At 55.8% G+C, this 20,593-nt stretch overlaps 1 protein-coding gene across 3 annotated transcripts in view; it reads right to left on the bottom strand.

Annotated features, from left to right (window-relative positions):
- SRCIN1 (SRC kinase signaling inhibitor 1) overlaps positions 1 to 20,593 on the bottom strand; it is a 66,808-nt gene that overhangs the window by 35,711 nt on the left and 10,504 nt on the right. For all 3 annotated transcript variants that reach the window (XM_039913494.1, XM_039913493.1, XM_039913495.1), the window contains exons 2-3: positions 19,628 to 19,690; positions 4,226 to 4,533 (exon numbers count right to left, since the gene is read on the bottom strand). In XM_039913494.1, coding sequence (XP_039769428.1) covers positions 4,226 to 4,510 — 285 coding nt within the window. In that variant the 5' untranslated portion in view covers positions 4,511 to 4,533; positions 19,628 to 19,690. The remainder of the gene's footprint in view (positions 1 to 4,225; positions 4,534 to 19,627; positions 19,691 to 20,593) is intronic.

Raw genomic sequence — 20,593 nt, forward strand, 5'->3', positions numbered from 1 at the left:
GTCTCTGTCTCTGCCTGTCTCCCTCCCTCTTTCCCTCTCTCTCTCCCTCTGCTTCTCTTTCTCTGTCTCTTTCTGCCTCTCTCTCTCTCTTCCTGCCCCTCTCTGTCTCCATCTCCCTCTGTCTCTTTCTTTCTTCTCTCTGTCTCTTTCCTCTTTTTTTTCTCTCTCTTCTTCCATCTCTTTCTGCCTCTCTTTCCCTCTCTCTGTCTGTCTCTCCCTGTGTCTCCCTCTCTGTCTCTCTCCCTTTCTCTCTCCCTCTGTCTTTTTCTTTCTCTGTCTGTGTCTCTCCCTCTTTCTGTATCTCTTCTCTCTATCTCCCTGTCTCTTTCTCTCTCCCTCTGTCTCTCTCTCTCCCCCCTCTCTCTCTTTCTCTTTCTGTCTCTCTTCTTTCTCTCTCCCTGTCTCTTTCTCTGTCTCTCCCTCTTTCTATCTCTCTCTCCCTCTGTCTCTATTTCTGCCTCTTTCTCTCTCTGCCTCTCTCCTCTCTTTCTCTCTCCCTCTTTTCTCTCTCCCTCTGTCTCCCTTTCTCTTTCTGCCTCTCTCTCTGTTTCTTTCTCTCACCCTCTATATCTCCCTTTCTGTCTCTGTCTCCCTCTTTCTGTCTTTGTCTCTGTGCCTCTCCCCCTCTGTCTCTCCCTCTCTTCCTCTTTTTCTCTCTCTCTCCTCTCTCTCCTCTCTCTTGTTCTCTCTCTCTCCTCTTTTTCTCTCTCTGTCTCTCCCTGTCTCTTCGCAGTATTCCAGGTCTGTGGGCAAAGCGCTCACTGCTCTTGGGTTGGAGCCTCGCTTCTTACTCGCAGAGAGCGTCCCTGTAGCTATGGGGATGGAGACCCCGCCCCGCCCCCCAGTTTCACCTTCTTGGGCCTCAGTTTATCTCCCTGCGCACAGGGCACAGTCCACGTCTTGGCCTTGCGCCCTGTCTCCCGGGCCCAGAGGGGAGACAAATGAAACGTGAGGCGGGGGAAGGCTGTTAATTACAGTCATCATCATCATCATCATCATCATCATCACCATCATTAGGCCCAAATCTGCTGCTGCCACACCTTCCCGGGCTCCTCCTCCTCCTCCTCCTCCTCCTCCTCCTCCTCCTCCTCCTCCTCCTCCTCCCCGCTTTGCCTGGTTCCAGGACCAGGACCAGGTCCAGGAGGAGGAGGAAGGTTGCAGGGGCCTGGGGCGCTGCTCCTCCCCGCGAGTCCGGAGACCTTTTGCCCCCTCTCTGGGTTTTCCGCAGCGGCCCACTTCGCCCCCCCCCCCCCCACCATCCTGCCCCCAGACTGAGCTCCTCCTGTCAGATCCATTTTCCAGGCGGGGAAACTGAGGTCCGGCCAGGGCAGGGGCGCATCAGAGCCGGGATGACCCCTCTCCGGCCAGGCGTCGAGGGGGCGGGAGGAGGGAACGGCGGCGGCTGGGGCTTAGGGGCGGAGTCACCTGACCTCAACCTGCAGCAAGAGGGATGGAGGGTAGCGCTGCATGGGGGGGAGGAGGGAGAGAAAGGGGGCAACCCCCGCCTCTCAGAGCGGGTCAAAGAGGGAAGCCTCGGCTCCCTGAAGACCCCGAAAGACGCCCGTGAGGGACGCAGCGGGCAAAAGGGAGGATGACCCCCGCCCCCCCCGGGCGTCCTTGGGGACATTCGGCTGCCGCGGAGAGGGAGAGACCCAGGAAGGTCCGGGGGCAACCCTGGACGGCAGCCAGGGCCCCTCCTCCCTGGACCAAAGGTGACGACCCCCCGGTCCCGCGGCCGTAGGCCTGCGCGGGGGTGAGCGGGTGAACTTTCGGCCGGCCGGGGCGGTGGACTCACCTCGGCGGGCTGGGCGGCCGCGGGGGGGGGCGGAGTAGCAGTGGAGGTGGGAGCACAGGGAGCTGAGGAGACACACGTGGTCCACCGTCCAGCCGCCGACCTGTGTGCGGATAGGGGGACGGACACCCCGTCAGGGCCGGGCAGGGGGCGCGACCCCCCGCCCCCGCCCGGGCCAGCTGCCCAACGGGGTCCTGCTCGCAAACCCTGCCCCTCCCCGGCCGCAGATCCGGGAGCAGCGTGGCTTAGGGGCGAGAGTGGTGGCTAGCTAGGGGCTAGGGGATCGGCCGAGGCCTGGCTTTGTGGCGGGAGCCCGGGCCGGGGAGTCGGGGGTCGGGGCTTCTCATCCCGGCTCCGCCCCTTGGCAGCTGTGTGACTCTGGGCAGGTCGCTGAACTTCTCTGGGCCTCAGCTCCCTCGGCTGTAAAACGGGGATTTAGACTGGGAGCCCCACGTGGGACCACCCGATGACCTCGTCTCGCCCCCAGAGCTCAGAACACTGCCTGGCGTATAGTAAGCGCTTAACAGATACCAACGTTATTATCATTAACTCCTCTGGGCCTCAGTTCCCTCGGCTGTTAAACGGGGATTTAGACTGGGAGCCTCACGTGGGACCACCCGATGACCTCGTCTCGCTCCCAGCGTTCAGAACACTGCCTGACACATAGTAAGCGCTTAACAGATACCAACATTATTATCATTTACTTTTCTGGGCCTCTGTTCCCTCGGCTGTAAAACGGGGATTTAGTCTGTGAACCCCAAATGGGCCATCCCGATGACCTCGTCTCGCCCCCAGCGCTCACGACACTGCTTGGCACACGGTAAGCGCTTAACAAATACCATCGTTAAGCACTTAGTACAATGCTCGGCACACAGGAAGCGCTCAATAAATACGACTGAATGGATGAACCAAGAGAGCCCGGGCGTGAGAGTCGGAGGTCGTGGGTTCTAATCCCGGATCCGCCGTTTGGCGGCTGTGTGACTCTGGGCAAGTCACTGAACTTCTCTGGCTTCAGTTCCCTCAGCTGTAAAACGGGGATTAACACTGTGAGCCCCACGTGGGACCACCTGATGACCTTGGAGCTACCCCAGCGCTTAGAACAGTGCTTGGCGCATACTAACAGTGCTTGGCACATACTAATTTAACAAATACCATCATCATCACCATCAAATCCCTTCCCGGCCTGCACCACTCTGGGCTGAAGATGGATGGCGAGGGGGCGAGAGGTGGGGTGGGGTCGGGGGGGAAATCCTCATAAACCTTTCTAAAAATCTAACTTGAGTCACCCCTGCTGTTGAAATGGCAGCAGGAAGGACGGGGGTGAGCTCTTGGTGAGGATTTCTTGCCAAGGCGGGGAAATCCTGGAGCTCACGAGGTCGCGGAGTCCCCGGGTGCGGAGGCAGAGATGTGGGCTGGGGAGGGGACGGCGTGGGGGAAGGAGGAGGAGGAGGAGGAGGAGACAGGGGGATGGATGAGATGACCCAGAGGTCGCTACCGGATTGGATCCTCTAAACCTGTGCTCTGCGGATCGGTCGCCGGGCCCTACGCCCCCGTCATCCCTTCCTTCCGCGCCCACCGTCAGACAAGAGACACAGACAGGACAGAACGGGGTCCCCCAAGTAACCCACCCCACGGGCAAGGCGGACTCGGCACTGGAAAACGCGGGGCGCCCCGAGAGAGGGGGCGGTGGGATGGGTAGGTCAGGTCAGGTCAGGTGGAAAGGGGGCTGAGGGTGGGGGGTTCCTCCTTTCATTCCTCCCACTCGCTCCCCTCCCCAGAAACACGGCTCCTCTCCGCCCCTCGCACCCCAAACTCCAGCCACGCGTGTCCCGCCGTCTCCCCATCCCCTCTGGCCGCAGACCTCATTTCCCAGCAGGGATGGGGCGGAGGAATCGAGGCCCAGAGAAGGAGAGACACCTGCCTGAGGTCACACAGCAAAAGGCGGACTCTCACCGGGGGCCAGTCCCCGTTCCCCTCCCCTAGTGGATGCGTTTCTGGAGCCTTAGCCCTGCCCTCGTCCAGGGACGGTCCCCCCCCCCTCGCTGAAGCGGGGTCCCCGGAGGCCGTGCCCTTCCCCCCAAAACTGATGCCACCTAAAGGGGGCCCCGCATGGACCCCACAAACAACCCAATCTACGCCCCCCTCCAATCCTCCGATGCACTGGACTTTTCCCCAGACCCCCCCCCCCCGGGGGGGAGGTAAGCGGGGGGGGTGGGGAAAGCCGGGACTACCCAAATGGCCCTGACCGGCCCCTCCTCGTTGAATTCAAGCTGGTAGAGTGGGACCGGTTGGCACCCTGATGCCCCTCAACCCCTCCTTTCCCGGACCCTCCGGTCAGGGGCTAAAGGTGCCGGCCCCCCGCCTCCGGGCGCCTGGGATTTCCCCCCACCCCGATGGCTCCAGCCGGGCCCGTGGTGCCCACCGGCGACTTACCTGGTCGCGGATTCTCTCCTGCTGCCCCCGCAGGGCCAGGGCGTGCTGCGGGTACTTATTCTTCAGGTGGTCCATGAAGGCGTCCCGCTTGCGGTCCATGTCGGCCTTCTGCAGGCCGGTGAGGGCCTCGAGGCTCTGGGCGGCGATGACCGTGTGCCTCCGCTCGGACGTGTGCACCAGGCCCACGTTGGAGAAGCGACGGGGACCGCCGCCGCCCCCGCCGCCCCCGCCGCCCAGCGTCCGGTACTCCCGCGGGTACTCGGCATCGTCGGCCGCAGAGATCATGTGCGGGCTGGTCCGCTCCGAATCTGCCAGGGGCGGCGGGGCACGGTCAGCCGGGCGGGGAACGGGCACCCAGCCCCCCGCCCCTCACGCCCTCTGGCACCCCGGGGCGGGGACGGGCCCCGGTGCCAGTTTTCTGGACCAAGGCGACGGAGGGCACTGGCTTCTCGCCCTGAACCCCCTCCCACCTTCTGGCTAGCGGGAGGGGGGCACATAAGGAGGGGAGGGGCAGTGCGGGCCACTCTGCCAGGAGAGCCCACTGGGACCCTTCTCCTCGCCGGGGGAGGGGGCAGGGGGCTCGCATCCCCCCAGTACCCTCCTCTCTCCCCATTTGTGCCTCGCCATCACGGCCTTAGCCGGTCTGCCATCAGTAGGATGGGAGGGAGGGGGTGCAGCCTCGGCTTGGGGGAAAGGAGGGGGTCTGAAGGCAGGGGAGGGGAAGAGATTTCTTCCCCAGATGCCGGACTCTGAGCGAGAAACTCGCAGGAGAAGGAGGGTGAGCCTGGGGGCGGGGCCCACCTCCGTTCTGGAGAGACAGACAGACGGATGGAAGAGGCCTGGTGAAGACGACGGAGGGAAATCAGCACGGAAAGAAATAAGAAGAGGAGGAAAAAAAGGAGACGAGACAGAAAAGAGTCCAGGAGGTCATTCCCTCCCTCTCTCCAGTCCACCAGGTCAGACGGGCCGGAAAGCTGGACAGATAGGGGGATAGGGGTGACACGGACAAAGCGGGACAGACAGAGAGCAGGCGGGCGAGCGGCAGCAGGGATGTCCTTTTCTCTCCTGACTTCCTGTCCCCACTGACACCCCCTCCCCACCACAAATGGCGCCCAGATACTCCTCCCATCCATCCCCCCCCACACCGGCTCTTAGCTCCCCCCATCTCCCCCTTTCCCCTCCCACAGACACCAGAAGTCAGAAGGGGTCCCCAGATATCTTCCCCTCCAGCTCCTGGATCCCCCAAGAGCTTAGCAGGCACCAACAAAGTAGGGGAGGGGGTTTATGGCAAGGGACTCTCTGTTGTCCAAGCTGAATCCTCCTGGGCCTGGGAGCGGGAGGGGGATTGCCGGGGTCCCTCATCTAGGGACTGACTGGGGTGTGGCCCTCTTTGTCCTGGACTCCAGCCCACCACCCTGGGGGTCCAGCTGGGGAGAGGTATGTGGGATAGAGGGGTGGGGGATTGGGAAATCGGTCCTGCAGACTCTCTCTGTCCCTCTCTCTCTATCTCTCCTCGCTCGGCAAGGGTGACCCCAATTTGAGTGGCCGAAACTGGGGAGTGGGCAGGGTGCTCCCAGGAGGGGGAACAGAGGACGGACTCCAGGAGAGGTGACTGACCTTCCATCCTTCTCGGTTGCAGGCCCACCCATCTTCAGGTCCCAGACTAGGGAAGGTGTGACAGAGGGGGGTGTGGAAAGGGAGGGAAGAGGTGGAGATCTCCCCAGTCCTACCCTGGGGCCTCCAGGGGTGGCCTTGACCCTTTATATTCCCACCCTGAGAGAGAGGAGGAGAAGCTGGGGACCACCAAACCCCTCACCCTGCTGAGGCCGAGTCTCCCATGGTGGGGATAGACCTGGGGTAGAGAGGTCACCCTGAGGCCTCTCCTCCTCCCTCGCCCGGCTGGTTCTGGTCGACAGACCCTCTGCTGAGCCAGCAACAATCGGGGGTGAGGGGAGGGGGTGCAGGATGAGATGGGCCTTCTGACTTGTCCCTCCCTTCGCTGCCCAATTAAATACGATTGAATGAATGAATGTCCAATTTGGTGCTCTCCTCTTTGGCCCATGTGGGGAAAGAACCCCTTCTCACAGGACGCTGGCGGCCTAGAATCCAGGGCAGCCCACGGCAGTCCTTCCTCTTGACCTCCTTCGATCCCTCTTGCTGCAGCTGCATCGGTGCTAGATCCCCTCTCCTTCCCTAGGTGGGGGCAGTGGCCGGGGCACCGGAAACTCCAAGGACACACGTTGGCTGACCTCCTCGTCCCGCCGTGCCACCTCCCCGGTTCTGAGAGACCCCCACCCTCCGTGGCCGAATACACCTTTCCATGGCCGGGGCAGGGAGCCGCTGAAGGGAGGGAAGGGAATTACCCAGTGAGATCAGGCCCTACCCTTGTCTCCTCGCCCGGCAGGCGGGGGCCAGGAGCACCACGGAACTGTAGAAGGGCAAAACTGGAAGGGATGGCAGTGTCTTGGAAGCCAAAACACTCCCCCCCCTCCCCGACTTGATCACACAGAGGAATTGAGGCAGAGGTGGGTGGGAATCCCCGAGTCCCCATTTGGGATCGCATCTGCCCCCAAACAACACTGTGCCTGCCTGATCCCGGACTACAACTTCCAGCCAGGGCCATACATGTATATGCACACACACACTCCACCCAAACACACAGAAACTCACACACACACACACCCTCAGAGTCTCACACAGACACCCACATCGACTGCTAAGGACAAACACAGAGTCTCTCCCCCGACTCTCCTCGTTTTACATTTCAGCTCTTCACCTGCAACTCCACGGCTAAGCCTCTCCACTCTTCCCAAGCCTCACTTTTTTATGGCATTTTTTAAAAATGGTATTTGTTAAACGCTCACTATATGCCAGGTGCTGTACTAAGTACTTGGGTACTAAGCACTTGGGCGGATACACTTTAATCAGCTTGAACATAGTCCCTGACCCATATGGGGCTCACACTCTCAATCCCCATTTTACAAGTGAGGTAACTGAGGCACAGAGGAGTGATGTAATAATAATAATAATAATTATGGTATTTGTTAAGCGCTTAGCTATATGCCAGGCACTGTACTAAGCGCTGGGGTGGATACAAGCAGATCGGGTTGGACACAGTCCCTGCCCCACGTGGGGCTTACAGTCTCAATCTCCATTTTACAGATGAGGGAACTGAGGCCCAGAGAAGTTAAAAGACTTGCCCAAAGTCACACATCTGACAAGTGGCAGAGTCGGGATTAGAACCCATGACCTCTGACTTCCAAGCCCGGGCTCTTTCCACTGAGCCACGCTGATGTGACTTGCCCAAGGTCAAACGACAGACGAGTGGAAGAGCCGGGATTAGAACCCATGACCTTCTCACTCCCAGGCCTGTGCTCTATCCTCTACACCTTGCTGCTTCTAGTCTAGCATTTCGAAGGACCTCCGATGGTGACATTAATCGGAGGGCACAGATGCCAGCCCCTCCCCGGCCCTTAATCTGGTGTGTTGTCCCCTGTCTGTATTTGTGTGTGTGTGTGTGTGTGAGAGAGAGAGAGAGAAAGAGAGAGAGAAAGAGAGAACTGGTCTTGTGAATGTTTGTGTACCATATGTGTGTGTACGCAGGTGGGTGAGATATGGGCATGTGAATGTGTATGCACTGGGTGTGTGCATGTCTATGCATGTTTACTAAAATCCTAAAACCATCTTTTCCGCCACGGCAGAGCCACCAAAGTCATTTTCCGAGCAATTGCCTCTCTGTAAACATTCCTGTTTAATATCCCCCCAAATTGCTAATACACCATGCCGCGCCGAGTGAGCCGGGCCTGCCTGTCACTTGGACACTTGATGCCCAGATTAGGGGGCGGGGGGAGGGAAATGTTGGGATGGGGGAGATCTGAGAGTCTCAGCTCCTACAGAGGCCCAGATGCTAGGCTGGAGGGACGAGGGAGGGATAAAGGCAGGGGATGGGGTGCAGAGGGGCTAACAGCTACTCATAAGAGGGTGTCAAAGGCAGGATGGGCGGGGGGGTGGAGCAGGGAGATGATGGAGGAGGGCCAGACCAGACATCAGCCCCCCAAATCCCACTGCCCAGAGGTAAAATATGTGAGTTTTCAGGCCTTGGAAGGGCCCCAACTTTATTCACCCCAATCTCGGCCCCACGGAGCTTGTGTTCATACCCATAGTCTATTTTAATGTCTGTCTCTCCCTCTAGACTACAAGACTCTTGTAGGCAGGGAATGTGTCTACCAACTCAGTTATTTTGGACTCTCCCAAGTACAGTACTCTCCACATGAAAAGAACTCAATAAATATGATTGATTGATCGATTGATTGGGACGTAGCCTCTGCACAGAGTGGGGGTCCCCGGGGGTGGGGCCCAGCCTTAAATGACCACTCTCCTCACCGCCTGATTTCTACTAGACCCACTCACTGATTTCACCTTGGCCCACGGCCTGATCTCTACTACTCATCACCTGATTTCCCATTGGCCCGCTGCCTTATTTTGCCCGGGCCCATTGCCCGATTTCCATCAGTCCCTCCCCTCCTCCAACCCTTGTGCCTTTCTCCTTTCCAGGGAATGGGGAAGTGAACCCAGATTTTTGGATCAGATTTACAAGGCCCAGAGAGATTAAGCAATTTCCCCAAGGTCACACAGCACTGAGATGAGGCCAAGATGTGTTGAGGCACTCAGGGACTCCCACCCCTCTAACCCTCGCCATTACCCCCGGACTCCGCCCACGGGACACGAGGACGATGTGAGTTGGGGGGAGGAGGGAAGCGGGAGGGAAGGAGAGAGCTCTGAGCAGCTGGCGGGAGTCGGGTCCGGAAAGGGAGGGTGAGGAAGCAGCAGCGCGGTGGCGTCTCACAGAGAGGAAGAACACAAACTGATCTGCACAGATTTAAAACCCAACCAAGGCCACTTAGCTGGTAAACGAGGCGCAATCTAATCAGAGGGTTTTGTTTGGGGATGGGGCTCACCTGCTCCAGAGATGGCAGCTTGAACACAGGGCCCCCCCAACCCAGCTTCCTACCCTCTCCTGAAGAATCCCCGAGGGCCCCTCGCTCCACGGCTCACTTCGCTTCGCTTTTCCCCCTTCCCTCCTCTCCTCGCCATCCCCTGCCTAACCTAGGCCCACGGCTGCTCTCTGCAACCAAAACAGCCTTTATTTCCTAGCAACCCCTGGGACGGTACCTGATAGGGGACCCCAGGGGTCTCTGCCTCAGACTGAGAGTCTATACCACAGGGAGGATGGGGGTACAGATAGTAATAATAGTAAAAATGATAATGAGTAATAATTGTGAAATTTGTTGTGCTTCCTATGTGCCAGGTGCTGTACAGCAGATAAGTGGCAGAGTCAGGATTAGAACCCATGACCTTCTGACTCCCAGACCCGTGCTCTATCCACTACACCATGTTGCTTCTCTAGACACTGTCCTCACCCTCTGGGTCAGAAAAGAGATGAGGGGAGTGATCGTCTCTCATCTCGCCCCACCGCTCCCCAGCCCAGACTTTTTTTTTTAATGGTCCTTGTTAAGGGCTTACTATGTGCCAAGCACTGTTCTAAGCGCTGGGGTAGATACAAGGTAATCAGGTTGGACACAGTCCATGTCCCACACAGGGCCTGCAGCATTAATCTCCATGTTACAGATGAGGTAACCGAGGCGCAGAGAAGTTAAGTGACTTGCCCAAGATCCCACAGCAGACAAGTGGCGGAGCCCGGCTTAGAAACCAGGTCCTTGTGACTCCCAGACGCGGATTCTACCCACTAGGCCACGCTGCTCCTCCGAGGGACCTGGTCCTATGGGGAGAGGGGCCTGACCTGGGGTTTCCAGTTGACCTCAGAGGTCACCTTCCTTTACCTTCCCGCCTCCAGGCCAGTGGAATCTCCCTCCCACCCGGCTCTGAGACCCGGGCTCCACCGCTATGGGAAAATCCTTCTTGTAGTCCAACCCAGATTCCTCACGATGTCTTTTCAGATCGATTCCTACTGCCCTGGCCTCAGGGAAGGTGAGGCGCTGCAGATTTCTTACGGCCACTCTTTCTGCCTCTCCTCCTCATCTCCCACCCTCTCAGGAGAGTCACCGAGAGAGCGAATCCTAGAAACGGGGCTCGGAGAGCCTGCCTCTGGGACCAGGCTTCTGGGAAGGGCCACCTCGGGGAGAGGCAGATTAGCAGAGTCCCACAAGCCAAACACCTGGTTCCCTGCTTTGGGAACTGCTGTGCCCCCTGGGGGGAGAGGGGCAGCGAAGGGGAAGGGAGGGGACGTGGGGCTGGGATCAGGAAACCCCGAGGTAGAGAATCAGAAAGGAGCAGAAAGGGGTAGCCAGGGGGATGACCAGGATGACCTCCACCAGGGCAGTAAGTTAACAGAGACAAAGGTTGACCCGCATTACTAACCGCTGCTGGAAACCCTAGCCCGCCTCCCCCACCACCACAACATGGGGAGGCCCTAGAAAAATGGAGCTAGACTTTAGAGAGATCCCTCGAGGGACTCTGGTTGCTGAGAGACCTCTGCCCCCCACCCCCAGAGGGGCCTGGGCTGAAGAGAGACCCCTAGAATTCTCTCAAACTCCACCCAAAGCCAACCAAATACTCCTCTCTGAGGTCTTCCACCTAGCCAGAATCCCCTCACCCCAGCTGTATAACCAAGTCCAAACCCTTTCCACTCATCAGTCAATCAATAGTACTTAATGAGAGCTTACCCCGAAGAGCACCGTCCAAAGCACTTGCCTTCAGCCATAAAAATTCCCTTCGCTTCTTCCTTTTCGGCTCAGCCTCGCCCCCTCCTCCTGCCACCACATCTCTCAGTTTAGAAAACCCAACAAACACACTCTGAATCCCCCAGCCCCCGTGTACCCCGTCCAAAGACCCCCCCCACACACACACATACACGGTCCCATGAAAAGGGACCACAGAGAGGAGAGTTAGTAACTTAATACGCCCGCTGCCAGGTTTCCATTGGAGCCCGCTGCCTGGTTTCCATGGGGCCCAGGCCTCGGGGCTGGTGCTGTTTTCTCGGTGACAGGATAAATGAAGGCCCCGCTCATTAGCGCCCTGCTAAGTGCCTGTCTCTTCTCTCACCACTTTCTTCCAGAGACCAGGGCCCAGGCAGCTTAATATAACTCTGACACATCCTGGCAGACCCAAGCCGGAGCTTTCGAAGCTCACTCCCTCGCACTCGTGTCCTCTCCCCGTTCCTCACTATCCCTCTTCCTCTCTCTACCTCTGACTCGCCCCTGTCTCTCCCCACATTCTCCCCTGGTCTCCCTCCACCTCTCTTTCCTCTGTCTCACTTTCTTTCCCTATGGCTGTCTCTGCCTCCATCACTCTGTCTCATTCTCTCTGTTGTCCCATTGCCATTCTGTCGAATCAGTCAATCAGCGGTATTTATTGAGTAGTTGCTGCAGGTAGAACACTGGATTCATTCAATCGTACGTACTGAGTGCTTACTATGTGCGGAGCATTGTACTAAGCGCCTGGGAGAGTAGAATACGACAATTAACAGACACTTTTCCTGCTCACGAGGGCCTTGGAAGAGAACAGTAGAGTTAGCATCTCCCCTCTTCTTTTTGTCAGAGTCTCTTTCCATCTCTCTCTCTCTCTCCCCCCATCTCTCTGTTTCTGTGTCTCTGTCTCTAACATCCTGTGAATCTCCGTCTGTCTCTCCAAAGCCTCCAGAATGGGTTTCTGTCCTTCTAGACTGTAAGCTCATTGTGGGCAGGGAATGTGTCTATTTATTGTTGTATTGTAATAATAATAATAGTAATGATGATGATGGCATTTGTTAAGCACTTATTATGTGCCAAGTACTGTTCTAAACGCTGGGGGAGATGCAGGTAATCAGGTTGCCCCACATGGGGCTCACAGTCTTCATCCCCATTTTCCAGATGAGGTAACTGAGGCACAGAGAAGTTAAGTGACTTGCCCGAAGTCACACAACTGACAAGTGACAGAGCCGGATTTAGGACCCATGACCTCTGACTCCCAAGCCCAGGCTCTTTCCACTGAGCCATGCTGCTTCTCTAGTATAGTGCTCTGCACACAGTAAGCGCTCAATAAATACGATTGAATGAATGAATGAATAAAGGAGCATGATGTAGCGGATAGAACAGGGGCATGGGGTCAGAAAGTCATGGGTTCTAATTCCGGCTCTGCCATTTTTCTGCCGTGTGGCCTTGGGGAAGTCACTCTGCTTCCCTGTGCCTCAGTTACCTCATCTGTAAAATGAGGATTAAGACTGTGAGCCCCATGTAGGACATGGAGCCAACCTGATTTGCTTGTATCCACTCCAGTGCTACCTGGCACATAGTAAGTGCTAACGAATACCATAATAATAATAATAATTATTATTATTTTTAATAAAGATGATTGACTGATTGATTGGAGAAGTTTAGAGACAGCAGCAGGCAAACTTGGGGAGGGGAGAAGAAGGGAGGAAGAAGACACCAAAGAAGGTGGGGTGGGGGTGGGGGATCAGGGGTGGAAGCAGGGAAGCGAGCGGCTGCCCGGATGGCAGCAGCGTCTCCCAAGGCTGGCCCTGCCCGGGAGACGTGGCCCAGGGCCCGCTGGCACCGTGTGCAATAGAGATATCCTGTGCCAGCTGGGAGGTGGCCACCAGCCGAGGAGCAGCCAAGACCCCCACCTGGCCCACATGGTGTCCCCCGCCCCAGGGCGCCTCAAAGGGCTGGAACTGGGAGGAACTAGGAGGAGGCAAGTTGAGGCCGCAGCAGGAAGGATGGGAGTTAGACACCAGGAAGAACTGGGGGCAGTTGAGGCAGGGGAGGAGACCCAGGAGCCGAAGGCAGGGAGCAGGGCTTAGGGCCCAACCTGGGGGCCCTGGGACCCAACCCACTTTGGGGTACGGGCCAGAGACTGTCCAGGGAACATCACTTCTGCCAGAAGAAGGGCAGAGCACTCTCCAATGCACACAAACACACACAGACACACACACACACAGAGGCACAGGCACACAATAAGGCACTAAGCAGTGTGGCTTAATGAAGCACCGTGGCTTAGTGGATAGAGCACGGGAGTCGTCAGAAGGACCTGGGTTCTAATTCTGGCTCCATCACTTGTCTGCTGTGTGACTCTGGGTAAGACCCTTCGCTTCTCTGGGCCTCAGTTACCTCAGCTGTGAAATAGGGATGAAGACTGTGAGCCTCATGGGGGACAGGGACTGTGCCCAACCTCATTAATTTGTGCTTAGAACAGTGTTTGGCTCATAATAAGCTCTTAACAAGTTCCGTAATCATTATTACTAAGTGCCATTTTTCATTATGAGTGCAGGTGTGAAAAGGGGCACGTGATTTTAATGGGGAGGGGACAGGATTTTAAGGGGTGGGGGTGGACTGGAGGGGATGGGATTTTAAATGAGGGAGGGGCGCCGGGAGGGGCCAGGATTTTAAGAGGGAGGGGTGAACTAGGAGTGAACAAGATTTCAAGTGGGGTGGACCAAGATGGAGCAGGATTTTAAGGGGAGGGTGGAACCGAGAGGGGACAGGATTCTAAAGGGAGGTGGATTGTGAGGGGCCAGGATTTTAAGAGGGTGGGGTGGACTGGAGGGGCAGGACTTTTCGGTGGGGTGGATAGGGAGGGGGCAGGACTTTAAGGGCGCGGGGGTGGACAGGGAGGTGACAGGCTTCCAAAGAGCGAGCAGAAGGCTGCTCTTTTGGATCATTTCAGGTCCAGCCGGAAACTCGGGTCATGTCAGAGGCCTGGAATGAGTAAGGTCGAGGTCTGGCTCACACTGCTGTGAGGGCCATTGCCCCCAGTCGTCCCCACCCCCAACACCACCCCCACCAAACTTGGCACATAGAGCTTAACAAATGCCATAATTATTATGGCACTTATGCACAGACACACACACACATATCCATGGGCTCCCTCACTCCCCCCACCATGCACACATTTACTCACACCCCACAGATACAAACACACCCACAAACACATCCCCCCCCACACACACAGATGCCCCCAACACACACAGGAACACACACATGGATTTCCTACCACTCCACAGATACACTTCTACAAACACACTCCCCCCGCCACACACACAGAGACACTTGCTGACCCTCACAGACACAATGACCCTCAAACACATCTGCTGCCGAGGCCCCAAACCCAGACACACCCAGCCCCGGCACGCACACCCTTTCGCCGTCCACCAGCTCAGACGCACAGCGGATCTCTGCCACCAGACAGGCACCGTGACTCACAGATTTCCAGACGGTGGCAGGGTTGGCACGGGAGCCCCCCGCGGTGCCTCGTCTGTCTGAAGCGATGAGCAAGGAAGCGGGGGTGGGGCGGGGAGAGGATGAAGGCAGAAGAAAGGAGAGGGTGGGGAGGAGGTTGGCAGCGATGGTGGTCCCTCTAAACGCCTAAAGGCCCCCTCTCTGGGCACCACCCCTCGGCATTGGCAGGATGGTGTCCCTCGGATGCACGATCAATCGATCAATCGGTAGTATTTATTGAGCGCTTACTGTGTGCCGAACCCTAAGAGCTTGGCAGAGTACAGTACAACAGAGTTGGTAGACACGTTCTCTGCCCACAGCGAACTTACAGTCCAGAGGGAGAGGTGGACAGGAGAAGAGAAAGCTGGGGAAGTCTCTGTAAAGAGCGATGTTCTTCGTCCATGGAAGGGTATTTGGAGAAAATGGACTGAAATAGCCATGTGAAACCAGGGAGAGAAACCTGAGTCAGAATGAGCAGAGCCTGGAAAAGGTGGATGGCCTATCTCTGGAGCAGAAACCCCTTAAAATGCGGGGGGGGGGTGGATCCAGGCCACTAAAGGGAGGGCTTCCCTTCACCAGTTCTAGACCTCAAGGACCCCCTCTCCTTGCCTGCTGAGAAGCACCATGGCCTAATGGCAAGAGCACGGCCTTGGACCTGGGTTCCAAACCTGCTCTGCCCACAGTAAGCGCTCAATAAATATGATTAACAATGAATATATAGATAAATATATTACAGATTGGTACATAAGTGCTGAAGGGTTGAGGGTGGAGTGAATAAAGTTTACAAATCTAAGTGCAAGGATGATGCAGAAGGGAGAGGGAGATGAGGAATTTGAAGGCTTAGTCAGGGAAAATCTCTTGAAGGAGATTTGCTTTTTTCCCCAACATCCTAGCTCCTGCTCCTCTTCACTTCTCTCTAGCAGACTTTCTTATTGATCTTCCCTCATGATACTCCCATCTGATCCATTGTCCTCACCCTTTCCCCTGCCTGGAACTCTTCCGCCCGATCAAATCGATCAAACAATGGTATTTAGTGAGCACTTACTCGGTGCAGAGCGTTGTACTAAGATCTCGGGATTATACGATAGAATAAGTAGCCCTGATCACTGCCCTTCCCTCAAGGAGCTTGCCATCTAGTCGGGGAGGCAGATATTAAAATAAATGTCAGGGAGGGAAAGCAACCGAGTTCAAGAATATGTATATAGCTACCGTGTGGGGTAAGAATGACTCAGTGTTTAAGGTGTAAGGACCTGCTCGACCTCTGGACTGTAAACTCGTTGTGGGCAGGGAATGTGTCTTGTTACTGGTGTATTGTGCTCCCCCAAGAGCTTACTATACAGTGTTCCGCACCCAGTACGCGCTCAATAAAGACAATTGAATGAAGTGACGCAGCAGGGAGAGAAAGTAAGGCTTTAACATCTTCTGAAAAGCCACCTCCTCCAGGAGGCCCTTTTTTAACGGTATTTGTTAAGCACTTACTATGTCCCAGGCACTGTACTAAACTCTGGGATGGATACAATCTAATCATGTTGAGCACAGTCCCTGTCCCACATGGCTCTCCCAGTCTTAATCCCCATTTTACAGATGAGGGAACTGAGGCATAGAGAAGTGAAGTGACTTGCCCACGGTCACCCAGCAGACAAGTGGTAGAGCCGAGATTAGAACCTAGGCCCTTCTGACTCCTAGCCCAGTGCTCTATCCACTAGACCATGCTGCTTCTTTACGATTAATCCCTCCTCTCTGATCATGTCACTCTGTCAGCTGTGGAAACATAATGGTCAAGGTCCTGCATTTGCCCTTTTTCCTCTGAACCATTTCAGCTGGAGCCCCGCCTGATCGCCTCTGGTTACCAAGGCAGTGATGATGATGATATTTGTTAAGCGCTTACTGTGTGCCAAGCACTGTTCTAAGTGGCAGTCAAGTTCATAACACGTCGGTGTTCTCTACGATTTCTGAAAGGTGTAGCTGAAAACAAGACGAAACTACTCCTTTAGGGGGTGGGGTGGGGTGTAATCACCCTGAGAACAAGGTAGAAAACCTCACCCCAAGGGCTGTTGCTGCACATCTCAGTGTTTGGCACATAGTAAGTGCTTAACAAATACCATCATTATTATTTATCCTGTGCTGTACTTTGATTACTAATAGCAATAATCATAATGGTAGTAATAGTAATAATAATAAATCAGAACAATATAACCGACACATTCCCTGCCCACAGTGAGTTTATAGATTAGAGGGGGAGACAGACATTAATAGTAATAAATAAATTACAGATATGTTCAAAGGGCTGAGCAGTGGTCAGCATAGGGGACACACACCTCCAACACACACCCAGAATTCCTCAGAGAAAGGGAAGAACCAGTGGAGACCCGGCTGGGGGCCAGGGGGAAAAGATCTGAACCCAGGTGTCCCTCCATCCTCTGATGTGGGGCTCCGGAGTGGATCCGTCTTGGAGAAGGAAATAAAGAGCATTCCTGACCTCACAGCCTCACAGCCCTCCTATCCCCACCCCGCCTCAATCCCTGCTGAGACTAATGATTCTTTTATCAATTTATTTTCTTAAAGCGATGCAGAGCAGGAGCTGGAGGGAAGCCAGAATCCCATCCCCGAACCGTGCTGCTCTGGCTGGGGAGGGGGTGCAGGGAGGAGGTGGGCATGGAGAGAAGGGTGCCCGCCGCAGTAAGCTGCGAGAGGATCCTCTGCCGGGGGAGGGAAGTGGCAGGTTATTTACTTTTTTAGGAAATGGTAATTTTAATTAAGAGGCAGACAAACGCGCTACAAATTGTCTCCGGGCTCCGAGTTATTAAAAACCCATTGGCACTGGTAGTTCTTCCACCCCGCCGGGGCTGGCAAGGATGGCAGGCGGGTGGATGGGCGGCCGAGGTCTTTGCCCCGGGCACACCCGGCCCGTGGGAGAAGGGGAGAGCAGTGCTGTAGGAGGCCAGGAAGAGGTTGGGGGGGGAGTGAGGACCCCCTTCATGGAGGGGGCAGGAGGGGGAGGACCCAGACAAGGAAGATTTCCATTCACAGTGCGCCTTCCCAAGCAGACTACTTCCTATTAGGGAAGCAGCACTCAGAGCTCAAACCCTTGGGAGACACATGGTCCAGCTGCGGGGCTGCCCTGGGCTGGGACCCTTGGGTTGGGAGGAGGGTCCGAGAAGCCTAGTGCCAATTGAGGCCCTGCTCTTCCCATCCCTGTCTCTCCTGACCTGCCATTCCGGAGGAGTCCGAATTCCTCCAGAGGCAAGAGCAAGAAGAATCAGTAAGGGGCCTCTACACCCGCTCCACTCCAAAATTCGATTCCTCAGATGAAGACCCAGAGAGGTCATATCACCCAACCCCCTGCCTCCAGGCCGTATTACCTCTCTTACTCTCCCCACCTTGGTCCATCCCACTGGAGTCCCGGGGGGCAGCCAGGGAGAGACTGTTGCCCCTGTTTTACAGGCCCAGAGCAGGTGTGCATTTGCCCAAATAATAATAATTATAAGTATGGTATTTGTTAGGCACTTACTATGTGCCAGGCACCGTACTAAGCGCTGGGGTGGATACAAGCAAATCAGGTTAGACGCAGTCCTTCTGGGGGGCTCACAGTCTCAATCCCATTTTACAGATGAGGTAATTGAGGCACAGAGAAGTGAAGTAACTTGCCCAAGGTCACATAGCAGACAAGTGGTGGACCTGGGATTAGAACCCGGGTCCTTCTGACTCCCAGGCCTGTGCTCTACCCACTAGGCCACACCCAGCACGCCACAGCCTAGACTAGAACCCAGGCCCCCCCCCTTTTCCCAGCCTGCCAGGCCTGCTTTGACCCCCTTCCTCCCCACTCCCCAGTTACTCCAAGAGCCAAACATTCGCCTCCCGGCCTCAGCTGCCCAATCCCCTACCAGGCCCTGGTCATGGCAGCAGAAACGAGGAGCAAACAGACTGGGTGCCACCCCATTTTGCCTTGTCACAGGGGGAGGGATTGGAAGAAGGGAAAAGGGGGTTGAGGATGGGGGGGGGGGACAGACGGGAGAGGATGGAGAGGAGAAGAGGGAGGAGCCCACACCCCAGCTTGAGCCGGCTCAGAGAGGTGTCCAACTGCACAAATCGGGAGGCTTTTAACTATGGAAACTGCTAAAAGAGAGGTAACATGGCCTAGTGGAAAAAGCTGGGCCTGGGAGTCAGAGGACCTGAGTTCTAATCCCAGCTCCACCACTTTCATTCATTTATTGAGCGCTTACTGTGTGCAGAGCACTGTAATAAGCGCTTGGAGAATACATTTGGGCAACAGATAGAGACAATCCCTATCCAACAACGGGCTCACAGTCTAGAAGGGGGAGACGGGCCGCTTGTCTGCTGGGTGACCTTGGACAAGACACTTCACTTCTCTGGGTCTCAGCTCTCTTATCTGTAAAATGGGGAATAAGACTGTGAGCTCCATGTGGGACAGGGACTGTGTCCAACCTGATTATCTCGAATCTCCCCCAGCGCTTAGAACAGTGCTTGACACATAGTAAGCGCCTCACCTCACTACTCTCTTTCTACAACCCAACTGCACACTTGACTCCTCTAATGCCGACCTTCTCACTGCACCTCCATCTCACCTATCTCGCCGCCGACCGTTCGCCCACATCCTGCCCCTGGCCTGGAACGCCCTCCCTCCTCAAATCCCACGGACAATGACTCTCCCTGCCTTCAAAACTTTACTGAAGGCACATCTCCTCCAAGAAGCCTTCCCAGACTAAGCCCCTCCTTCCCTCTTCTCCCACTCCCTTCTGCGTCACCCTGACTTACTCCCTTTTTTATAACCCCCTTCCCAGCCCCACAGGATTTATGTCCCCATCCCCACAGGATTTATATCTGTCATTTATTTATCTGTATCGATGTCTGTCTCCCCCGATCAAGACCGTAAGCTCTTCGTGGGCAGGGAATAGGTCTGTTTATTGTATTGTACTCTCCCAAGCGCTTAGTACAGTGCTCTGCACACGGTAAGCACTCAATAAATAGAATGGAATGAATTAAATACCATCATCATCACCGCCGTGCTCTCCTGCAGGCCTGACTCCAGGCTGACACACCTCCCTGCCCTGGCCGCCCCCTCCTCTCCCTGCGGGGTCAGTGGGAAGGGGGTGAGGGGTGGAGGACGGGGCTGACGCCCACAGTGGAGAAGTCGGGTGGAGCTGGGTCTCTCCCCACGCTTACTGACCTGGAGACTTTAAACAAAGGGAACAGAGTCCAGGCTGCTTGTCTCCCGCCGTGTGCCGGAGCCCTGGGTGAGGACAGGAAAGGAGGACACTTAAGACCGAGGCTCCGGGAACCCCGGTATTCCGGGGAGACGGGTGGTGGGTGAGGGAAGGAGGGGAGGGCAGATGGACGCGGACACTCGGACGGGACGGGGGAGGACAGACGAGACACCGGACACCGGAGGAGAGACAAGACTCAGGCAGGAGGCGGGCGGTGGCGGGCAGCCATTTTTTTTAAAAGGTATTTTTTAAGCGCTCACTATGTGCCAGGGACTGTGCTAAGCACTGGGGTAGCTACACGGTAATCGGGTTGGACACAGTCTCTGTAACACTTGGGGTTCCCACTCCATTTAACAGATAGCGTAACTGAAGCACAGAGAATCAATCAGTCCATGGTATTTATGAAGTGCTCACTTTGTGCAGAGTATTGTACTAAGCACTTGGGAGAGTACAAAACAACGAATTAGCAGACGCCTGAAGCAGCATGACCTAGTGGATAGAGCATGGGTCTGGGAGTCAGAAGGACCTGGGTTCTAATCCCGGCTCCGCCACTTGTCTACTGAGTGACCTTGGGCAAGTCACTTTACTTCTCTATGCCTCAATTATCTCATCTGTAAAAGGAGTCTTAAGACTGTGAGGCCCAAGTGGGAAAGGGATTGGCATCCAACCTGATCAGCTTGTGTCTACCCCAGTGCTTAGAACAGTGCTTGACACAGACATAGCAAGTCCTTAACAAATACCTTTCTTATTCTTATTAACAAACTTACAGCCTTGAGGAGTTAAGTGACTTGCCCAAGGTCACACAGCAAACAAGTGGCAGAGGTAGGATTAGAACCCAGGTCCTTCCGACTCACAGACCTGTGCTCTATCCACTAGACCATGCTGTTTCTCTTGAAGTCAGGGGTCTGGTCTAACAACTCTATTGCATG

This window comes from Ornithorhynchus anatinus, chromosome 11 (assembly GCF_004115215.2).
Source record: "Ornithorhynchus anatinus isolate Pmale09 chromosome 11, mOrnAna1.pri.v4, whole genome shotgun sequence".
NCBI lineage: Eukaryota > Metazoa > Chordata > Mammalia > Monotremata > Ornithorhynchidae > Ornithorhynchus > Ornithorhynchus anatinus.